Source organism: Dermochelys coriacea, chromosome 17 (genome assembly GCF_009764565.3).
Source record: "Dermochelys coriacea isolate rDerCor1 chromosome 17, rDerCor1.pri.v4, whole genome shotgun sequence".
NCBI lineage: Eukaryota > Metazoa > Chordata > Testudines > Dermochelyidae > Dermochelys > Dermochelys coriacea.
In genome coordinates this window covers 2,092,917-2,105,028 of record NC_050084.1, presented here as the reverse complement: position 1 = coordinate 2,105,028, position 12,112 = coordinate 2,092,917, and the positions used below count along the sequence as shown (strand labels likewise).

At 58.2% G+C, this 12,112-nt stretch overlaps 1 protein-coding gene across 21 annotated transcripts in view; it reads left to right on the top strand.

Annotated features, from left to right (window-relative positions):
- MYO18A (myosin XVIIIA) overlaps nucleotides 1-12,112 on the top strand; it is a 140,298-nt gene that overhangs the window by 40,190 nt on the left and 87,996 nt on the right. The window contains exon 1 of one of the 21 annotated variants that reach the window (XM_043499223.1): nucleotides 10,763-10,808. The exons of the other annotated variants lie outside the window; for them this stretch is intronic. Coding sequence (XP_043355158.1) covers nucleotides 10,782-10,808 — 27 coding nt within the window. The 5' untranslated portion in view covers nucleotides 10,763-10,781. Of the gene's footprint in view, nucleotides 1-10,762; nucleotides 10,809-12,112 lie in introns of those variants that run through there. 21 annotated transcript variants of the gene reach the window in all.

Genomic DNA, 12,112 nt, shown 5'->3' with positions numbered 1-12,112 from the left:
ACCAACCTGTGGTCCCTACTGTTGAGGAGAGAGTGCTTCCGCTGCCCCGGCGGCGTGTGCGTCTCCTGTTGCAGCATCTGCAGCATGCTGACTGGCTCTTGCTTTTGGGAATGAATTGCCTTGTATTTGTAGCAAGGACACTGGGTGTGGAGCTCCCTCTGCCTGATGCACTCCCTGGCTTGGAAGCAACGTGTCTCTGCCATGCCTGTGGGGGAGGTGATTGATCCAGCCATGCTTTGCTTGGCCTGCTCTGTGCTGTGTCACTAGTGGATCGAAGCCATTTCGTGGTGCCGTTTCTCTAGACCCTTGGATCTGTAATGCAGGGCCATGCGCAGTTAGCTGCGCCAACCTAGCAGGGGCAGCTTTGCAGGGGCCCCAGGGCTGCTCATTTACAAAGAATGGAGGAAAATGCAGCCGGCCGCACCTGCCCGAAGGGAGTGTAGCACCAGGGAGAGTCCAAATGCCAGCATGCACTGTGCCCAGGCTGCTTGGCACAAGCTGAGATCCACTGTCACGCTGATCACACCGTGTGAGCTGCTTTTTGCCTCCCACCCTCTGGAGTGTGAAGGAACAGAATGCTTTAATGGGGAGAGATGAAGCTTTGTCTGGAATTGCTGTGGATTTGGCAGGGCCCCGAGTGGAGTGATGAGACCTGAGTGAGGGGGATGGATCCCATGCAAGACTCCCTGGAGCTCTGTTTCTGCAGTGCAGAGTTCAGGTGGCAGCTTCATCCTGCTCCGATAGGTCAGTCCCATCTGATGAGGGACACCAGGGGCCGCTTTTCCAGGGCCTCTTCCTGCCCTCGGTGCTGCACAGCCCTGGAGACGCTGGGTGATCAGTCGAGGAACCCTTAAATTGCAGAGCAAACCTCCTCTCCGGCCCACAATAAAGTGGGCTGAACCTGGAGTCCGGCTGGCTGCGTGGGAAGCAGGGCAAGGGAAGGCAGGGTACATCTGGAGTCGGGCAGGGGGTCCTGCTGTGGGGCTAGAGAGCTGTTGTCCACACCATTGGCCTGCAAGCTAAGCCTCTGAAAAACAGCATGTCCCAGCAGCTGCCACCCGAAAAACTTCCTGCTTTCTGTCAGCCTGGCCACGGGCCCATTGAGCTGCCCAGAGCAGGCTGTGGTGTTGTGTGGCAGAGACCCCCCCGGCAAGAGAACTCTCAGTCTTTGAGCTGGGCAGTCATTGTCTGTGAACTGTTCTGCTCGCTGCAGAGGGGGTGAACTGTCTCCCTGTAATAGCTGTGGGATCCCCCAGTGACTGAGCATGGGGAGGATAGACCCACCTCCAGTCTCCCGTGTTCCAGCAGGAGATCAGGGCTCATGGCCTGCAGCCCAGGGCGTGTCTGAGCTCAGCAGAGTCACCAGTGTCATCCATGCAGATGGGTTTGGCACACCAGTCTCAGCTCAGTCTCCCTGCCCCGACTCCCATCGCCCTAGGCACCTCCTGGCTGCAGCTGCCGCCACATTCCTGAGCTGTGCGTCACTTTCCAGCGTTCAGGCCTTGTGAGTCTGCTGCCCCATGCTCTGTGGGCTCTAGGGTTTGGACTGCCCTTCTCTGTGGCTGTTCAGTCCTGGCCTTTCTCCTCCCCTTGGCAGAGGGAGGTATAGCCGCAGGCTGGGACATGGAAATGTTTATGTGCAAAAATTCCTGTGCATTGAACGTATCCTGGCTAGCCTAGGGCACCCCAATGGACACGAAGTGGCCTTGACCTTTCCGCTAATAACTCATCTCAACATGTGTCCTCCCAGCCCTTTCCGATCTGGAAAACTCCTGCCCTGCCCTAGATTCCCACCACCACCTGCCCATGTCGTGGTCGCTCTCCCTCCAGCCAAGGAGGCTTGGACCTGGCTTATTCCAGTGCACTGCCTGGGGGTAGGTGTGAGAGATGGTCTGGGGGGCTAGGAGTAGGGAGCCCTAACAGCTGTCAGGCCTGCTGGGCTTCTGGCTGTGACCTTTCTCAGAGCTCAGGGGAGTTCAGATCTGGGGCTGGGTCATGTTTTTCTCTTGCTAAGCCAGAGTCCAGCCTTCAGTGCCCTACCGCCTGGCATGCTGGTCACAGTGAAGAGGAAGAGGACACAGGAGGGAATGTTTGTAGCCAGGAGCCCCAGATATGGGCATCGTCCCATTGCTTGGGCCAGGCCACTGTTGCACACAGGTCGAGGAGGGTGTCTTTCTCACCAGCTTGGAACAAACTCTCCTGCTGAGCAGAGTATGGGCAAAGGCCGCTCTTTGGAAGGCTCTGGCAAATCCTATTATTAATATTGGTCAGCAAATGGCAGAGGGCTGGTTTCAGGGTATTCTCCTCCACAGTCGTCTGTGGTTACCCGTAATTTGTCCCTTGGGGATGCTGGTCAGCAGCCAACCAGCTGCAGAGATAAATCCTGAGGCAGTTAGGAGAATATGAAACATCTTGCACTCTTGGGCCACTGGCTCTGGGAATGTTATGGCCAGCGTCATTGGATGGAAAATGACCTAAAGACCTAGGCAAGGGACGAGTTGTGGGGATGAACTGCTGATCCCAGGGTCCTGTGCTCCAGTGGCAGTCAGATGTCCTCTGAGCTGGGCCATAAACTTTCTTGCTCCTTAAGGGAATTTGACATCACTCAGACGATGAATCTTTGCCAGAGACCCTCAGAAATTTACTAGGGTATTCTCCAGTCCTGGTGCTTCACACTGCCGCATGGACCGTGTCTCCACAATTCACTGCTGTAGTAAAACGTCTCATCCTCTAAGGAGGGCAGCAGCCAAGGGTGGGGCGAAACAGGACAGTGTCATAGGGCTGATGAAGTCTTGGAACTGCACAGCTCCAAACATTGGCGTTGTCTTCCCCCAGTGCACTGAACTCAAGGACAAGACCCTGCAAGGAGCTTGAGCCTGGCTTGTTTCCTTCCCTCGCAGCTCTGCTGGAGCTTGGTCCAGTGAGTACTCCCAGCCCAGTGACTGGCCAGACCTTCCCAGGGGACTTGGCTATGCCGAGAAAATGGCTGAGGCAATTGCTTCCTTGCGGGCGTGGATAGATGGCTGGCATGCTTTCTGTAGCATGGGTCTTACGTGCTTTGGTGTCCAGGCCTACCCAGGGGCAGCTGATGGCTGCACAGATGTGCTTCAGGTGGGGAAGGGAAAGGGGGGAATTGCTTGTATTGCAGATGAAGAATTGCCAGGCTGGGCTGGTAGGAAGTGCCAATGATGATGTCCAAGGAAGGAACTGCTTCATCTTGCTTTTAGTTCCCTGTTCTGTTTCCTTTGAGCCGTGGCTGGCTGAGGGCAGCCAGGCACGGAGCTTCCTGAATTTCTGGGGAACAGACAGGCGGAGGCTGCTGAGGTCTCAGGATGAAAGCGATACCAGGGGTAACAAGGAGCTTTGGGCTCTAGATCACGGGCTAGACTGTTCTCAGGGCCACTGTGACTAAAAGCCATCACTACCAAGCAGCTCCTTGGGGGGCTAAGTGGAATTAGTTTGGGGATTTCAGCCCAATGGGACAGTTATCCACGTAGGAAACCCTGTTCCCCTGGCAAGGTGTGGTGGTGTGCATGTGTCCAAGTGAATTCCAGGGGCTGGGAAGCGGCCTGTCCCCTCCCTCCGCCCCTTGCTCGTGACCTGCCGTGTTTTTCCGTCTGTAGCAGCACCTTTGGGGCACAGTGTAGTGCAAGCAGGAGAACGCAGCACTGTGGTTGCAGGTGCTTGGCCAGGGCTGCTCGGCTCTGTCAGAGCCCAGTCTGATGCGTGTTGCTGCCAAAGTAATCCCAGGAGGCAGCCTGGGGAATCACGGCTCTCCCGCTGGGGTGGTTCTGCAAGACAGCTGGCCCCGCGCAGGGCTGTGCAGGCAGGCAGGTAGTTGGATTGACAGGGCAGCTTGTTTTCCCTGTTGAGCTGCAGGGTTTATCTCCCTCTCCAGGGGGGAGAGTCTCATGAACCTGCTGCCCCAGAGCCCTGGGCTCTCTCCCTGTTTCCCTTTATCTCAGGGAATCTGGCCACGGGAGAGGCACTAGAACAGGGCCTTGCTCTGAGTTCCTTCCTGTGTGTGGGAGTGGATTCCTCTGGGCTCTGCACTGGCTGCTTGTGGGATGTGCCAAGTGAGCCAGGTCACAGCTCCCCACCCTGTCCAGGTCAGCAGGTGGGGCTGGCAGACTCCTTGGGTGCTGCCCTGGTGAGGGGATGTGGGAACAGATGGGTCCCAAAGGGCACCGAGAAGGTGTGTGCTCCATGGGGGGAGGGATAGCCCATCTTCTTCCTCTGCTCGTTGGTACATCTGTGGGCACAGATGAGGGAGTGGGGTGGTGTCCCCAGGACAAGCCCAGATGGGGGAGTCGGTGACTTTCTCCAGGTACGCAGGGCTCTACCGGGAGTGTGGGCCCCACTGCTGCTGCTCAGGGACTTGGGACACACTAAGACTCTGCTTTGGGGGTGTGTGTTGGTAATGCAGCCCCCCTCCAGGGCTCTGCCTCGCTCCCCAGTGTCCTGGCTGCTGCTGTGTGACATGAACAGCCCTGGGTGTCAGGCCTGGCTCCCAACATTGCATGCTGCTCGGCAACCTCTGACCCCCGCCCCACAAGTCCTACTTTCCAGGAAACCCCAAGCGCTTGGGAATTTCCTGTGCTGATGAGTGATTTGGCTCCCTCTGTCCATCCCTGCATGCACATTGTCTTCAGTCCTGGGGGGTCTGGAATGAAGCTTCTGGGGGTGCTTGTCCCTCTGCCTGTGATCTGGAATGTCTTGAGTGCAGGGAATTTGCCCTGCCAGGACTTCTTCGCAGCAGGAAGGGATCTCAGCTGGAGGGAGAGGAAGTTGTGAGGGCAAGGACTGGAGTGGGGAGCCTGGGAGAGCCAAGTGCCGCCTGGCTCCTGTGGAGGGAGGAGCTCTGGGACGGGGCTGTTGGTAGCTCTCTGGAGACCCTCCTACCTCCCTCCCCCCTTCTCCTGGGATTTCCACCATCACTTTGCCCTCACTCCTCTTTGCCTGTTCCCCTCATTCTCCAGGGCCCCTCACCGTGGTATCAAAGTGCCTTTTCTCCAGGCTGTGTCTGCCTGTTGCCCCTCTCTGCCCCTCCTTGTGACTGGCCAGTGGGGGCTTGCTTATTCCCTTCTTCAGCCCCCATGGAGTCCTGAGTTGTTTACGTGCCTCCCTCTCTCCTTTGCAGCACGGGGCTGCTGGTGTGAAGGATGGACATGTGTTGGGAGGTGCCTGGTTCTCAGGGACAAACCTGCAACACAGAGCTCTTCCCAGAAACATTGGTGGGAAATGCCTGGCAGTGCCTAAACCGCAGCGCTGGCCCGATGCCTCGGAGGGGCTGGAGCACTTACATCTCTTCCCATTCGGCAGAGGGTGCTAGCCTTTACCTGGCATCAGGAAAAACCTCAGTCTGCTCCTGTCTATTTCTGGAGCCCAGAAGCTGCGCCAAGTCCCTCACCCTCCCGGGGCAGAGGGGCATTTGTCCTTGCAGCTCCTTGTTAGCCTGTTATGAGACAGGAGCTGTCTTGCCGATAAGCGAAAGCTACACATGTGCCGTGGGGGAGACTTTCATTCCCTGCTGTGAGCATTAACGATACTTGGAGCTTTTCAGCTACCGGGCTAAGGATAAAGGTGGTCAAACCTCCTGCTTCAGGGCCCCAGTTCCCCACTGCAGGGGTCAAGAGGGAACCTGCCCCTCACCCTGTGAACAGCAGTGTGCAATGACCAGCTGCACTCCTGTCTCTGAAGCATCCATGCAGGAATTGGCCCTGGAGGCAGGTTGCTGGGCAAAGTGGGCCCATGTCTTGGTTCTGATTCAGCAGCTGCTGTGTTTGTGAGTGTGAGGTTGGCTGTCCCTCTGGGCTCACAGTCAGGCCTGTGGAGGTGGCAGGGCAGGGAGTGCAGGGGAAGTTCGCCCCGCTGCCACCAGTGCTGTGCCTGCTCTGAGGGTAGGGAGTTGCCGGCCACCGCCCATCCCTCCTAGGCAGCTGCATGTATGCTGAATGGACGAGGGGGGCAGTGCAGGCGTCTCGGGCAGCCCCTTGTTGAGTGGGAACAACACATGCTCTCAATGGAAGGTGCACTCAGCAGCGCTGCCGTGGCCAGGAGGCTTTGGGGGGAGAAATGAGCAGGTGGCTTAGTGCCAGCTGAAGGGCTAGTGTCTGCTCTCCAGCTCCAGGGTTCGCTCTGAGCTGTCTCCTCCCCACTCTTGGTGTATCGGTGGGGACTGCAGCTCATCACTGCTGCGGGGCAGCTGCTCCTTTCTCGCCTGTTCTTTGTGATGCTGAAGTGAACTCCGTGCAGATCCCTGTCGGGGCTCCTGGGGCCCGCTGTATTTATCGAGCTCTGGGCACACCTCTTGCACTGGTGGAGAGTGCAAAGCGTTGTCCTGGGGGATGGAGAAGGTGTGGATATTGCTCTGAAACTCTGTCCTGTCTTTTCAGCTCAGCCTGGTGCCCATGGATCCTGGCCATGGGAAGCCAGTGTGTCCTGGTGAGCCGGGATCTTCCCCAGGGCTGCACGCTGCCTGCCTGGAAACAGGTTTAACTGGGTGCCAGCTTCTTCTGTCTCCTGGCGTCTGAGTGAGCTGGTTCCTTCCCTGGGGAAACAACTGCATTGCTGCGGTCATTGCTGCCAGCTGCAGCTGGCCTGTTAACTCCTAGGCTGCCAGTTCCCCCATGCTAAGCTGCAGAGTTACGTAGAACCAGCCGAACAGGGGCAGGCTGCATGTGTGGGGCGGGTAGTGACATACGCGCCCTTCTGAAACGCTCCTTTGGGGAGCTCCAGGCTGCCTCGGATTGAAAAGCCAAAACCCGACTGCAGTGTCCTCCAGCAGTCTCCCGAGCCCGGAGCCTGACTCCACTGCTGGCCATTGCATGGGGGGCCTGGAAGGGGGAGGGCAGGCTGCTCCCTCTGCCATTCCCAGGGAGATGGGCTCTGCCTTTGTGGCTGTCCCGGGCCTGCCCTTGCCCCCTTGACAGACCTCCCCTCCGTGAGTGTCTCATTTTTATGGCAGGTATTGAACTTATTGCTGTGCCAGATGCAAGCAGGTCCCTAGCATTGAAGCTGGGCCATGCTGGCTGCAGGGGAGCAGGAACCTGCAGTGTACTGCCTGAGGGTGTGTGAAAGAGGGGGACTCTCCCCAGGCCCAGCGCAAAGGCAGGTCTCGGCAGCAGGAGTCCAGCGAGATTCATTGGAGCCTCCATGGGCCCTGCATAGGTGGGCTGGGCAGTTTGGGATTCTGGCGGCCCATCCTCACCTGGGGATTGTGCGACACGCCCCAGGGCATTGCTGGCTGTGGACTGAGAGTTTGCCTAGGGCTACACCATCTCTTGGCCTGTGCCATTCGTGTGCCATGGTTTGTCCTGTCCCCCTTCTGGCAAACATTGGAGCAAGTGGGAGGAACCCCCGGATTCATTCATCTTCCCAGGGCTGTATTCCCGTCCGTTTCCATGGACACGGTTGTACGTTCACTACTGAGCTTTGCAGCAAAAGCTGCTTTACTGTCGACTTGGCTGGTGTGGTTAGGGAGCGAGCCAGCGAGAATGCCGTGGTTTTGTGGGCTCAGCTCTGGGCTGCAGGCATATTTCTGAACCTGGGGAGTGGGAGCCTCCAGTCCCCGAGGAGCCCTTCCCTCTGAGGGCTGGAGGGGGTGCTGCTAAGGCACCATGGACCTGCCCTGATGCTTCCTTCTCTGCTTTTCCCCTCTAGGATGGGGGGCCAACTGTAACTCCTGGGGTTCTGCAGCATGGCCCGTCCCGCCCTCCCCTCTGCTGCTGAGACGTAAGGATTCCAGCATGACCCTGCGGCCTTGGGGGAGTGCAGGGGACGTGAGGAGGGTTAAGCAAATGGAGGTGCCCGGTGGGAGAATGCAGCACCACGCCCCTCCTTCACCCTGTTGGTCTCTCTCTGTCCCAGCACCCCAGCGCTGGTCTGGATTCTGCCCTCCGGCCACCCTGATACCTGGGGCTGGGGGAGTGCTGGCTACCTGTGGACCACCCCGCTTGGTAGACAGGCGGGTTAACCCAGCTACTGCTAATTAGCACTTATTAGGAACAAATGACAATGGAGGCCTGCTGGCTGCGGCAGGGGTGTGTAACAGTGTAGGGCCATTAACTCATGGTTTGCTCTCCCAGCCAGATCGCTCTTCTCACAGGCTTTCTTGTTTTGGGTATCACGGCCTCAGGCGTTGCGGGCTGTGGTTCTTCATGGACTGCTTGCACTGCCCCCGCCCCCCCTCGGATGTTATACAGGAGACCTGCTGCCAAGCTCAGGGCTCACTGAGTGCAGGACTGTAGAGGGGATACCCTTTCATAGGCTCTGTGTAATCTGGGGGCATGCCAGCAAATATGGGGCATTGGCAAAGCTGGGAGGGGGCCCAGGACTAGAATGAGGGTGCTGCAGGATTGGGAATGGCCACGGGGATATTGGTGTCCCCTAGAGACAGCCTGACGTGCCTCCTGGGGCAGACAGGAGCGTTCTCTGGGTATTTCCTGATGGCCTCCTGGTTTCTGTAGTGAGAACATGCTGATAAGTGACTTTTCCTCCTGAGGGATCCTGGAGCCCTCTACAAGCTCGGCGTCTGGCCCTGTGTCCTGGGAGTTGGAGTTTGTCTGGAGTTGGAGTTTCAGCTAAGCGGGCTGTGCAGTATTGCATTGGCTGCTGACAGCAGCCACCTCTGAAAGCGAAATGCAGTAGATGTTTAACACGGAACGTTACAGGGCAGCTCTGAGCAGGACATGAAGCTGCAGCATGGCTGGATGCAATCGCTCTGACTGGGCTTTGGCCAGAGTGCTGGGGGCTGGCACCCCTGTGGGGAAAGGGCCATGGGGTCGCTAGTGACTGAGCTGTCAGGACCTTTCTTTTCTGTGTCAGCACCAGGGCTTAGCTGCACAGTTCAGCTCCAGTGGTTTTGCTTTCGCACCAACCTGTGTCCATCCCCACCCTGCCTCCTTGAGGGAAGTGCTCCTGAGCCAGGCTCATGCTCCGCAAGTCATCCGGATGCCTCTGCTTCTCCAGGAGTGGGTGGTGCCCTCACCACGGCAAATCTGTGAGCCTGGCACAAACCTGTCACGGCTAGTGAAGGGTGCACGCGCAGAGCGCAGCCAGCTGGGAGCAGGAGGCCTGCGCCATCTGCTGGGCACAGGGGGCTTTGAAAGGCTAAGGCAGACTTAAAAAGTCAGGGATTGTTTTTGTGCCTTCGCGCACGTGCTGGCTGTACTCACGGGGGTACTCGCACTCTTGGGAGCTGCTGCACCATGTTACTCCCCCCCCAGGCCGGATAGATTAGTGCTGCCTCCTTCTCTCCCACGCTGGGGACTCTGTGATCCTGGCCTCCTTTCCTTGGCAGGTCCCAAACACCCAGGTTGTCTCCCAGGCAAACACCGTGGGTTTATTGGACTCTCGCCAGGTGCCTGTTGGTGAGGAGAGGGTCCTGTCCTACCCCCTAGCACTGAGGTGTGGGGTCCTCTTAGCATAATTCTCCCAGTTTGCTACCAGCCCCCTGAGGAGAGCAGAACAGAGGGGCTCTGGTTGGCTTCTCTTCCTGGATACTGCCTGCTCACGCCGTTTCACTGTGCTCAGGCCATTCCGCCGTAGTTTCCATGGCTGGTTCCTGTGCTCTTGGGATTGGATTCAGGGGGGACAAGAGTTAACGTCCCCCTGTCCTCTCCCACCCCGTGTAAATATTTCACTGCACATGTAAGATGTCAGGGCACTGTTTTTATTCCTATGAGGCTTTGTCAAATGTTTTACCAATGCAGACCAAATGTTGGGCCTGAAATGGGTTTCTCTCTGTCTGGTCCTACATATGGACCCCTCCAGATTTAGGCTGAAATATGTACGGGCATCCGTTTGGGGAAGGCAGCCAGAGAGCCGCAGACCCTGTGATCTGGCTGGATCTAGAAGCCTTGCTTGCGGGTACCCCAGTGAGCCAGGCTTGCGGACACCAGTGTTTGGCACCTCGAGCCCAGGAGTATGTGTGAATCCATAAGGTAATGCCATAGTGTGAAAGACACTGGCCTTGCGTGCTGGACTTTCTTTCTTAGCGGGTCTCCCTGGTGGTGACGCTCGCACAGGCTCTGATCACTGCCCCTTAGGCTGAGCAGTTAGAGGACCCTGTGGTTAAAATCTAGCACTGTCACTGGCAGAGTTGCAGCCAGGGGAAGCTTTCTAAGAAGGAACCCAGCTTGGCTGCTTGGAGCAGACTCTTCCCCTGAGGCTGGAGCAGACACACAGAGGGTTATCCCTTCCCTGAGTCGCTGGCTGCCAGCAGAGCAAGCAACCACCTGGGGAGCACGGCTGCATTTCTGCTGTTTCCCCTCTCCTATTTCTTGCCTACTGCCCGAAGGGGTTATTTGTGCTCTGTGTATACGCTCTATCACCCAGGCGTTGGCCAGGCTCCTCCCTTTGTTGCTTGTGGAAGAGCTGCAGTTACTACTTCCGTCTAGCACCCTCCCATGGCACAAGGCCTGGAGCAGGGCGCAGCGCTGGCATGGGAACAGCATGTGGAAACCCGTGGGACTGTCCCCCCCCGAGCCATAGAGGTCTCATCTCAGGAGGGCTCTGGCCCCTCTTGTGTGGGGGTTATCGTTCCCTTGTTCATGCAGGCTTCCTTGTCACATGAGCCTGTGTCCCAAGGCTCCCTGGCACAGCTGCTGTTCTGCAGGGTCAGGTGCAGTGCCCAGTCCTGTTTCTCCTGGGCAGCTGGCAGTGTGGCAGGTGAGGTGCTCGCTGCGGCTGCGCTCCCCTTGGAGGAGGGTTTCCTTCCGCAGAGCTGCGTTAGCAGCCCGGCTGCCAGACGCCCTTACCCCGGTGGTGCAGCTCTTCCCATGTGTGCATTCAAAGGCCTGGCAAAGGCGAGTGGGGAACGGGGGTGGGGGCTGGCGACAGGGAGCAGGGCAGGCTTGCGCTCTGCCTTGCATTCTTTGGCTATTTTTAGGGTGGCCGTATCAGCCCAGCTGTCCCTGTGCCTCTGGCTGCAGCACTGGGGAACTGACACTTGGCTTACCTATCACGTTACGCTCGCTCTCTTTGCAGCGGACGCCCTGCCCGGCTGCCTGCTTGGCCCTCTCCTCTTGGGCGCTGCCAGGGCCCCAGCCCCACCTCGCTGGTAAGGTAGAAGGTTCTCCAGGTAAGGGCTCCTTCCCCCCTCGCATGAGTGCCTGGAGCGGGCTCAGAGGTGGAGTGCGCTCGGCTCTTAGGGGGCCGGGCGGGGCCAGCAGGCCACCATTGTAAGGCTGGCCTATTTTTAGATGCTGCCCAGGGTGTACTGGAGACGTGCTGATGTTTCTCAGTCATTTGCCCTGCCATGGCTCAGTCTAACGGGCATCCAGGCTTTGCAGGTGCCCTTGGGGAAGTCCGCAACATGTGGGCGAGGTGTGATTTCCCTTGTGGCCTGCTGAGAGTGCGGCCGGCTCCTGCCCGCTGCGTGGCAAGTGTGGTCCCCGGAGGAGAGCCCTGGTTAACTGTCCTAGGGACTCTAGATGTTACAAGTCTGTGTTAGAGAACCGTGCACGGTGCGTTTGTTAACGCTGGCACCTTAGCAAACCCTTTGGAGCTGGGAGGGCTGCTGGGGCAGCCCCTTGGGCGCTTTCCAGTGGCATTGCAGTGCCCCCCAGTGCTCCAGGGAAGGCTCCTGTCTGGTCGCGCGAGTGGGAAAGTATGGTCCATTGAGCTTGCTCAGCCTTGGCCCTGGCCCGCATTGTAGGGCGGGGGTAGCTGGAGATTTCTGCTTCCAGGCCCTGCCCTTGAGATGTGCTGGCTGGCAGATTTATTTCTCCGAGCCCCTTTATTTGTCAGAGGGGCTGCTCTGGAGCAGCTTTCCAGGGCCGGAAAGGGCTGTAGTGCAGGCAGGTGTGGGGAGGAGTCGGATCCCTGGAATGTGCTGCCTGGTGATGCTTGCAGTTAAAAGGGCTATTTCTTAGTCCCTGGGCTGTGAGGATCCAGGCCGAGCCAGACTCTGCTGTTCCTCTGGACAGGGCCTGTGATGGCAACGACTTGGGCTGCCTTGGCACTGCCAGTGAGTGAGGCTGCATTGCCTGGGAGATGAGTACCACTGCTCCCACAGCAGGGATTTCCCTTGCCTGGGGCGTTGCTGTGTGCCCACCACCGTGGTGTCTGGGTGCTGGTGAGTTCGTTCTTGGGCGTCACTGAATTTCCC